The following is a 10,752-nucleotide window of genomic DNA, read 5'->3' as shown; positions in this document are numbered from 1 at the left end:
AATCAATCTTGTTCTGCAACTTTTTTTTTATACTTAAAATCTAACAAACGTCATTCTTGATAAGACATCAAAGTTTAATCCAGATATGAGGTTCAAAAAGCAAAGCTCATCCTCGGCATGAGTTACTAGTGGCAAACAAACGCATGTCCTTCCTATTCCTATACATCTATCCTTTTCCTTCGTTCAAAATAGCAGTCCTACCTCCCCTTTCTCAACTAATGCTTGTAAGCAATAATCAATTGCAACTTGCAATTGGAATCTGAACAGAAGAATACTGTATAATAAATTAGATATATTCAAGTCGCCATTTGTGTTAGTTGGCCACTTGCACAAAATCATCCGCTACATTAGAAACATTCAGCAAATATAAAGGTAAAAAAAAACCAGGAAAAGTGCATGAGCAACGAGTTTGTACAAATTTTACGTTCCATATCAAATACAATGATTACCACTAACTATTTGGGAACAAGAATACTGCTTGCGTCCAGACTGTCCAAAAAGAGAAAAGCCGAGGCAACACGGCAGAGGGAAAGAAAATGAACTAGGACAAAGTAACAAAAAGGGGAAGAAAAGACATTTGCAAAATAACACGCGGACCAAAAATAAAGCGCACAATCAATCCTTTATCAGTTGCTATGTACTAATGAAAGAATCAGGCCACCACACAAGAGAGCAAAATCTTGACCTACAAGGCTTTAACATGAAAAGAAAGACAGCCGATTTAATTGCATTTATATATATTACTTGACTAAAAAGCACTCCAATTACCAGAATCTCTCCTCGGGGTCTGACTCTCCTGTGATGTCCTAAATGGCCCAGTTGACCCAAATAGATCAGTATCATCAAATGATGTAAACTCGTGACTATGCTCAAAGCCTGTACTGCTTCGCATAGAATCAAACCTCGCTAGCGAATGTCGAGGGGATTGGAGAGTCCCACTGTCAGGTTGATCATTTCCATTAAAAGAATCAAACCTCAATGGGGGAAACCCATAACCCTGAGCAGAATCTTTTGAGCTGCGAATGGAATCAAACCTATCCAGGGAGGGGGATAGAAAGAAGCCACTTTCTTGCATGTTGAATGAATCAGACCTAGAGAAGCTGTCAAATGAGTGATCTTCTAATCCTTCACTAAACCTCTGCTGGGAGCTCCCATAGTGATAAGCAGGTGTAATTGGAACAGAATCAGCAAAATTAGACGAGCTCTTTCCCTTGAACATATTGTCTGCATAGGCAGGAGTGCTTGGAATGGAATCTGCAAATATGGATGAACTCTTCCCCTTGAACAAGTTTTCTGCATGGGCAGGAGTGCTTGGAACAGAATCATCAAAAACAGAGGAGCTCTTCCCCTTGAACATGTTATCTGTATAAACAGGGGTGTTTGAAACAGAATCTGCAAAAATAGATGAGCTCTTCCCATGGAACATGTCACCTGAGTAGGAAGGGGTGCTTGGAACAGAATCAGTGAAAGTAAACGGGCCTTTACCTGGGAACAACTTTTCTGTGTGTGAGGACTGCGTTCTTATGGGCTTTATATTGAAGTCACCAAGACCAAATATAGAGATATCGTTATTTCTCTTAGGATCCATCTCCTGCAAGAGAAGTTTTCTTTAGACCAATTTGTGATTCTTAATACAATTTTGACAAATCTTTTCAGAAACAAACATCATCAATTTGGAAAAACATTGAAATCAAGACAAACAATAAAACTTTACATCCAAGTAAAGATATAAAACAATATAAAGTTTCCTTTGATAAACTAATTTGATGGGAAATGGTCTGTCTGTGATTTTAAACTAAAAAAATAGTAGGACACTACTCAGCCTTGGCCAAAAAACCAAGCAAAAAAATTTTCAATCATAAGTGAAACATAATATATTTTTTTTCACTGACAGTAGAAAACTGAAACAAAAAAGTAATTAAGAAACCCAAAACTGAAACAAAAAAGTAACTACAAAACCCCAAGCTCCAAATAGAGAAAGTAGCTTTCAATCTCTCGGTTTGACTTAAGAAAGAAAACCACCTACAATCTAATCTGAATAAGTGCTACTAGATTAAAATTTCATATACCTTGCCACTTTCATTGTCAAAGCCCCAAACCGAATCTGTATAAGGAGTGTCAAATCTGCCCCAGCTAGGTTCATCAAAACTCTTGTCTTCAGAAAATAAAGATTCAGCACTGTACAAGCAAATCACCAATTAGTGAAGACACCTTAAATTAAACATCAAAGACTTAAAGAAAGAAAAAGGGAAAAAAATCCCTACTGCACAACCATATGGAGGTTCCAGAAAACATAGCATGGAGGAGGAAGAGTAGTTTGCGAACTAAATAAAATTGCAAAGTAAACAACACACCTTCTGGATTCTTTAGCAAGAGGTGAGCCATCAACATCACCAGTTTTCTTTGCACGGGAAGTTTCATAAGGATCACTTGTACTCTGAGGATGGGGAGAACCATCAGCACCACTACTCTTTGTCACATGGGAATCCTGGAATTCTTGAGATTGCTTATCTGCTGCAACAGCTGGACTTCCAGAGGGGCTTTTTGGCAGGCCATCCTCACTTTTGTCAGTTGCCAAGTCTTTCTCAGGGATCCATTCACTTGTATTTGGAACCTTATCTGAGTTATCATCAGCAGCAGTTGCAGAAGCTGTTTCTCTTTGAAGTGATAAAGATTTTGGTTTCGGAGGGGCTATGACATTTTGCACATCAAGATTGAGCTCCTTTACAAATATGAATCCTGAAAGGAGCATAATTGATGATTCATCAGAATTGTATATAGATTACACTATATTCAGAAGAAAGCACCATATCAAATTCTTCACATTAAGAGTAACATTATGTTAAGGACATGCAAAGTCCATTATTGAATGTGGTTTACCAAACACTTTAGGTTGGACATCAAAAAATACAAATGCCCTGCAGGCACATACCTTCAACTTCAAACTTGTCCCAATCTTCATCCCAATCAGCTGCACCTTCTTGGATTCCAGGTTGCCAGCCTTAAAAAAGTTAACAATAAAGTGAAAAATCTTTCAGGGATATGCTTATATAAGAAACACACGTGATTTGTTGGATAATAAAAGTCTTCAAAAAAAAAAAAAAGTAGTCTGGTTCAGAAAACAAAACCAATTAAAATAATCTAGATACCTTAAATTTACAGGATTAAAAAAGAAAAATGAGAGGAACCTTACAAGCATTTTCAGCTCAACACAGATTAATGTAAGAAGGCAACTAAAAAGTCTGACATGATTATGTTTGAATCACATAATAACACTTTCCAGAGGATATAAAGAACAGTAGCTTAAACAGAAAACTGCAAAAATAGCTTTTGCAGAATTTATTTCTGAATAGGAACTCTCTTGGCAGGCAAGATCGTAGAATAGGAAGGAAGAAGTAAATTGATCAACCAGATGAACCCAGACTGACATATATATAATAGATATAACAAACAGATACTAAGTGGAAATAATACCAAATGGAAGCTCAACCAGTGAAGTCGGTTTAGCACGTAATCCATATTGTTTGCAACGTTCATTAACAGATTTCACTAATTCCTGAAGACCTGATTGTAAATGATTAGCACGATCCTGCACAAGCCAACAGAAAGTATGCTCTTATAGACAAGTTTCACAGTCTCCATGACTGAATCTAATTAATTACAATCAGATCAAACCTGGAGAGCACCATCTTTGTCTCCTTGTTCTATTCTGACAATCGCCTGGTACAATTCCATTTTTCTCTCCTGCAAGTGAACCAAGTCAGTCTAACAGAAACTTCTAATTAAAACAAACCACAAGAAAATTCAAGCACGCCTATCAAGCCAATCACCCATTGGCTATCACTCAAAAACATAAGAAATTCCTGAAAACCTGAATATTGCGAAATGTGGACTCCTCAATGGTTAACCTAGAGGCTACATCTCCAGACAGCCTGTATTTCTCTTCATACTTCCTTGCCAATACTTCAACCTAAAACACAGAATAATTCAGCTGCCCAACAACAAAAATTCACATGGGAAGTACAATTGAATTGTGGAACAAGGAAAAAATAAAAATACCTCTCGTTTGTCAGCTAAGACTCTTTCCATAATCTCATTAAGTCGATTGTCACATCTGCTTTTATATAAAATCTGTTGCAAGTGGCAATGGATGGAAATGAAAAGGGCATAAAATTAATGATCTGAAGACCCAACATCAAGGACACCAAAAGATATGCATTTTAACAAGTTCAAAGATACCCAAGGCATTCATATGTCTTTCGCAAACTAGAAAAGTACTAGATTAGGGTTTGTGCAATCCCAAAGGGGGGAACTATGGTTGGAATGATGAAAGGCCTCACAATCAGTTTTCTAATCTTAAAGACAAAAGGAGCATACTCACAAGTTCCTGCATCTTAGCACGAAAGAATTCAGTCTTCACTTTTGAATCTTGTATCTCCTTTTCCAGTTCTTCAACCTTTAAAAGGAAAAGGAGTGAAGCTGAAGACACATAAATTTCAAGACATACCACGCATTTTTAGAGAAAATAGAGCCTGAAGAAAATAAATTACAACAATTTATAATATGTCACGTTTCACAAGCAATTGCATAGACTCAGTTACATTAACTGTCTCTCAAGAACAGGTAAAACAAAGATGCAATATCCAACCTTGTGTGTGATGGCCCCAAACACAAGATTTTGTCATCTACAGCATTGAATAGGGAAAAAGAAGAATAAAAATAAAACAAATGTCATAGCAGTTAAATACAAAATGAACCAAAACTCGGAAAGGGTGTGGGCTGGGTGTGTATGTTGGGCCGGGGAGGGTTACAATAAATTCCACATTTGCATGATACTAGAACATAGCAAGTCATGAAGAAAAAGGAGGAAGTGCCTTTTTATTTGCTTCTGTTGCCTCTTTGAACTTTGAGTTAAGAGAATCTTGTTCCTCTTGGCTAAGTTGATCTACAAGGTTCTTTTCCAGCATTGGAACTTTGGACTTTTGCTGACTGGGCAGCACCTGCGCATCAGTCTGAGAAACCAAGACTGGCCTAGGTGGTCTTCCCCTAGCAGAAGGTAAAGGTAGACGCGAAGCACTAATAACTTGTGGTTGCTGGAAACCTAATGGAGATATTTTGGTAAAGAGAGATGATCCATGAAGAAAAGCATGGAAGAGCAAAACACTGCATAAACATGATGCGATAGGGAAACAATACCATGAGCAGGTCCCCAGGCTGCATTTCCATATGGAGCAGGAGGATGACCTGAGGTTGACCATAAAGTTTCATCAGCTATGCTAGTACTTGCAAGCACTGAAGGAAGAGGGCGTCCTTCTCTATAGCGTTCCATCAAATAAAGAGCAGTACAAAACTCTCTCAAAGAAAGCATGCTGTCATTATCTTGATCAGATAGGTTCCACACCTGCTTTAAGACCTCTAGACACCAATATGTAATATCAGATTGACCATTGTTATATAAGATGGCACGGCAATTGCCTTTTAAAAGAAACACAAAAATATTTATGTAAAAGAGTTATAGGATTTTATAAAGAGCAGACATTTAATAAGAGTTTAGAGGAAATAAATAAAGTAAAAGAAAAAATAAAAGGAAAGAGCAAATGGTTAATGTACAAAAATGATTAAAAAAAAGGAATAAAAAGTATTTAAATAGCATTGACCAAATGAACTAAGTAGGTTTCAACTGCAGAACTTTTTCAACACTTTTCCATTGAAAATATTTTATTAAATGGTTTCCAAAATGAGTAACCCAATGCATAGAAAAAAACGAGTCATTGAAGATTGATGCAAACAACGCCTTATATCAACAACATTTCTTAAAATCAAAATTGATTGATATAAACCGAAGAGATTAGGTTACCTTTAGAATGAGGGAGAGGACAATTAGAAGAAACAAGAACAGCGCGCGAGAGAGAGAGAGAGAAAGAGGGAGAGAGATTAACAAATCCATAAACTACTACTGGAAATGAAAGAGAGACCAAAGCTCTTTGACCAGAAAAGAAATCTTAAAGTTTCAACTTAATTTACACCAAATAACTTATGACTTTGGCCTTCTTTTCAACTTTTCCTCTTTTTCCTCCTCCTTAAAATTACATATAACCTAGTGTAACACTCTTATACCTAATGAATACAGTAGTCAGGCATTTTTAAATTAGTTGTGATAAAGAACAAAGGTATGACGTATAATTTCATTGATCAGTAGTAGAATTTATCATTTAACAACCAGCCTACCTACCTATCATGTGTTTAAGAATTCATGCAAGGCAATTTTTAATATTTCTTTATTCTTCATTTTGGAAATTTCAAAAGAAACAAAGAAAGAAATCCTGAACAAACTCAGATTCTCCCTGACCTATTGGCTTGCGCCCTATTACTTCACCACAAGCTCTTGTTTTCCCTTGACCTCAATATCTTGATTTTTTTTTTTTTTCATTTTTCTTCATAGTTTCAACAAGGTTTTTAGTTCATTTCTACAGTTAATACCAGCCATAAAATTCTCAAGATACTAAAAAATGTGTTCAAGATTTCATAAGGAGACATCCACTCTAAATAGACTCAAAGAATAGGAACCCAAGAATAGAGGTACTTCTATTGATAGTCCTTAGAAAAGTTATATCAATTGACCAGTTAAAATAATAAAATTGAATCTCATTTTTAGAAGTATAGGTAGTTTATAAGATGATGTATAAATGTTCAAAAAGTAAATAAAAAACAAAATACAAGATCCACCAGTTATATCCATGCAGTGATCACATGATCATTGCCCTATCACCATTTCAAAAAATTTTTTTTTTTTAATGAACACAATTGAGCTGGTAGTAGATAAATAAAAGCTAACAATCACTCACAGCCTACCTCTTGGGAGCCTCCAGCTTAAGAACAGATTGCGGGCCTGATCACCAGTAATTTTTCCATCTCTATCAGTGTCAACTTGTACAAATACTTTTGTATACTTCTGTACATCAGATTGAGTCATCTTTGGCCATGGGGGCTGAGACTGATTTGATTTACCAGAAGCCAAGTTCCCAGGCCCAGCAGGAAACCCAGTTGAACCAGAAGCAGCATTGCTTTGAATCGCAACCTGCTGGTTCTGTTTCCCTGTTGGATGACCTGGATGATACTGACCACCCACAGGTTGTTGAGAAAGTGTACTCTGTAAAGAGTCAGTTGGGCTTGGCTTTACAGAAGGATTCCCAGAAGCTGGAATAGAAACCATTGAGACTGTTGAGCTAGTTGCAGATGATGTGGGTGCCAAAGAATTTTGCTTTGATTGTGATGAAGTGGCAGAGAAGACATCACCAAAAAGAGAGTCAGAGGCAAACCCATTTCCTGAAACCACCAATGCTTTGGGATCCTTTGCTCCTAACTGGCTGGATGACATGGATGAATGTTGCGGTTTTGGAGCAGTAGAGGATATCTGCCCAGGGTTTGCTTGCGGCATTCGTTGCATAGAAGGTGTCAAACCTGAAGCTGTAAGTTCAAATCCATCTTGGCTTGTGGAAGGACTAACATCTCGGTTAAGAACTTGGTTATTGGCAGCCACTGTGAGGCCACCCAAGCTTCCATTTTGCCAATTAGTAGAGGAGTTTGAAGTTGGAAGATGAGGAGGAGACACCATGTTACCTCCCCTCAGCATGCCTTGTGCTGCAAGTACTTGTTTTGTTTGTGATAAAGTGCTCGAAGGCATGGCTTTGGGTGGCCTCATAACCTGGTTTTGCTGTGATTGGACATCCTGCTGATTTACACCCACATTACCAAGACCAGGTGTTCCTCTGAGGCCAAAATTTTGAGAAGGTACTGATAGGGTGCCACTGGACTGCGAAGTAAGTGATGCTACCTTAGACTGTGTAGGTGTAGCTGCAATGTTTATCTGGGGAGCAGGAATCTTAGCGGAAGCATGGCCATACAGTGCAGCCTTTACCATATCTGGTGTCAATTCTCGCTTACTTTGTGCCACAGTTACAAGTTTAAGGGCATTATAAAATTCTTGTCTACCAAGATAACCTAGTTTCTTCTGGTCAGCATGCATCCATACCTGCATGACAAAAGGTCAACCATGAAACAAAAATTATGTTTCCGAATACTAAGAGCTTCCTGTAACCAAACAGATACAAGAATTCTCCAAAAACAAAAGAGATATGAAACAATCTACTGAAACCCCAGAAGAGTACCCCTTTTTCTCCATGCATTACACTGTTGAGTGGCACTTAAATATTCTCATATGAGATTTGAACATAAATGATGCTTAAGTTGAAGAACAAAGATAACTACAAAGAAGGCATGTAGGTAGTGCATCATCCATAACATAACTACAAACTAAAGAAGCTTTTACTGCAATAGTTATGAAATATCAGTTTCTCTTGCACCCTTTGAAAAATATTTTACAGCTCATATTCAATGAAAAAAAAAATTACACACCAATTCCATCTGTGCTATTTCTGACAGTTTAAAAGAAAGACAAAATCACTGACGCTTACGCATTCAAATCAGATTGGATTATAAAGCTTAATGTAAGTGTTCTTCGTTCTCCTTTTGTCTCAATCACCAGATATTAGCCAACATAAAGAAGTAAAAATATGGAATAACAACTGAATCAAATAAAATAAAATAAACGGCAAAAAAATTCAGCTGAGCAGTAACTAGATTGATTAGATCCAAATCTGATGTAGTCCAAAATTTCAAGAATTAATAGCTCCTAAACCTAATTAAAGAGGAATAGCCTAAAAATGGCGGATGAAAGACTCGAATTTGATCTACGCCTCTGGGGTCGCTAAAGAAGAAAGGCAAGTTGCCATTTGTTAGAGAACTATAAAAATAAAGAGGGAAATGACCTGAGCGAGAACGTGTTTGGGCAAATTGGAGCCTTGGAAAAAGGCAACAGCCTCGGCTCCACTGATTTGGCCGTCTCCGTCCAAATCCGCTTTCATAAAATAAGCATCGAACAGATCAGTGTTGTTAGGAATCTGGTTTTGCGTAGCCATTCTTCAATTTCCAGTGATTCCCAATCTTTATCCAGCTACCGCTAAGCTGGAATTTTTTAATTTCAATTTAAATCCACGATTACACGAAACAGAAAACGAAAACAAAACAGATGTGATATGGATCCATAAGCATGGTTCATCAAGTTCAACTGTTGAAACTTGAAACGGCGGTGCCAAGGACAACGAAAGTGGCCCGCTTTCTTTCTTTCTTTCTTTCTTTGCACCGGAGGAAAATCAAAAATAGATTCGATTAAATGCCCGTGATCACGATTTGTTACGTGGCAACTTTTTATTGGATTAACGAGCTAATCGACGTCGTTTTTAAATCGTGACCGACTGACTACTCGGATAGCCAACTAGCCTCTTTATTAGTTACCGGTTAGTACTAGCAGTTAGAAAAAAAAAATCTAAAAATTAATTTAAAATTATATTGTCTAGCTCATTTGCATTAAATTTTTTATTTGATTTAGATAATTTTGAATATTAAAAATATATCTTAAGTTCAAATTAAATTTTAAATTGAGAGATAAAAAGCTTAAAACAATCAAATCGAATTGAGTTATATATTTATTTAATTTATATATTTTAAATTTTTATAAAATAAAAATATTAATTTTATATTAAAATCTATGTAAGTATATTAAAATTTTATATTAAAATAATATATAAAAATTAAAAATCGATAAATTAAACTGAATCAAACAGGTAAAATTTGATTCGATTCGATTCAGATCGAATGAAGATTCAGTTCAGATTCGAATCAAATTTTAAATTTTTATAATATTATGTAATATCTGAAAAATTAAATCAAATTCGATCCGAACCGAACCGTTATCAACCCTAGTTAGTATAGCTTTTAATTTTAATTTTAAAAGAAAATTATATTTATTATTGGCTAAATAATAATACTGATAAGTTAAATATAAAAAAATTCATATATATATATATATATTACCTAATATAAAAAGAATCCTATAGGATTCTCAAACTTACACCTATTTGGATTTTTTTTTCTTCCTATGGTTTTGATGGCTGAGCAAAAGTATAGCCAAGCTGTACTTTCCTTATTTTTTTCATTTTTTTAACATCTTAAAAAAAATAGTTACAACCCTAGACAAATTGGAGTGTCTACAAAATCACAATGCAATTTTCTTTAATTAAAGGAATAGGCATTATAAAAAAAGACTATAAGCATTTTCAATTGTCTGTTGCACTATGTTTGTCAAATGTTTGTGCATTTATTACTCTTAAACTTGTTCATATCATATGTGCTTTCATTGTTTTCATTTATTTATTTTTAACTTTTACTACTTCATGTGGGCTATTTGTTTGTTGTTTGATGCTATATGTTTCTTCATTTTAAATTGTTATAAGTTTGAAGTTTGAGTTTTTTTTTTTTTCTAAAGTTTAGCCGATACCCATATGCAATAATTTGCAATGGTTTCAATGTTATGTTTTGAATGAATTAAGTAAATATATATTGATCTTCATGCAACAGGTTGTAATTTTGTGTTTTGAATGAATTAAGTAAATATATATTGACCTTTAGTAATTATGTGTTAAAATTTATGTTTTAAGAGTTGTGTTTTAGCTGTATTAATATATTTATACTTCAAATTTTTTGTTTCACTTATTGAAAATTTAAGTGAATGTCAGAGATTTTCAAAATAACATATAGGAAATAATCCCATATTGGAAAAGAAAAAATAAAGACAAATAGTTAAGTATGTTCAAAACGGAGAGATAAATCTATTCAAAATTAACAGTTTCAACT

The 10,752-nt window shown here is 35.2% G+C and overlaps 1 protein-coding gene across 9 annotated transcripts; it reads right to left on the bottom strand.

Moving 5' to 3' along the window:
• Nucleotides 1-356: 356 nt before the first annotated feature.
• LOC111317289 (uncharacterized) lies at nt 357-9,203 on the bottom strand. 9 transcript variants are annotated; one of them, XM_022919760.2, is made up of 14 exons: nt 8,829-9,203; nt 6,853-8,032; nt 5,197-5,415; nt 4,875-5,101; nt 4,382-4,456; nt 4,060-4,131; nt 3,872-3,970; nt 3,676-3,744; nt 3,475-3,589; nt 2,933-3,001; nt 2,355-2,739; nt 2,070-2,178; nt 1,486-1,591; nt 357-1,392 (listed from the first exon to the last, which is right to left on the bottom strand). In XM_022919760.2, exons 1-14 carry the CDS (start codon nt 8,976-8,978, stop codon nt 749-751), a joined length of 3,519 nt encoding a protein of 1,172 aa, XP_022775495.2. In that variant the 5' UTR covers nt 8,979-9,203; the 3' UTR covers nt 357-748. The 9 variants fall into 9 exon arrangements, with proteins under 9 accessions (XP_022775495.2, XP_022775496.2, XP_022775493.2 ...); XM_022919761.2 differs by having other exon boundaries at nt 357-1,362; XM_022919758.2 differs by having other exon boundaries at nt 357-1,591.
• Between the last annotated feature and the right edge of the window lie 1,549 nt (nt 9,204-10,752).

This window comes from Durio zibethinus, chromosome 24 (genome assembly GCF_047325235.1).
Source record: "Durio zibethinus cultivar Kanyao isolate XHJ-2024 chromosome 24, ASM4732523v1, whole genome shotgun sequence".
NCBI classification, from domain to species: Eukaryota; Viridiplantae; Streptophyta; class Magnoliopsida; order Malvales; family Malvaceae; genus Durio; species Durio zibethinus.
The sequence above is the reverse complement of the archived record's forward strand: the minus strand, read 5'-3'. Positions and strand labels throughout refer to the sequence as shown.

Excerpts from the sequence above, each read along its gene's own strand:
- LOC111317289 (XM_022919758.2), bottom strand. The coding sequence starts at position 8,978 with ATGGCTACGCAAAACCAGATTCCTAACAACACTGATCTGTTCGATGCT. Across the intron at positions 2,740-2,932 it reads GGACAAGTTTGAAGTTGAAG|GATTCATATTTGTAAAGGAG; the intron begins GTATGTGCCTGC and ends TGCTCCTTTCAG. Across the intron at positions 1,592-2,069 it reads TTGACAATGAAAGTGGCAAG|GAGATGGATCCTAAGAGAAA; the intron begins GTATATGAAATT and ends CTTCTCTTGCAG.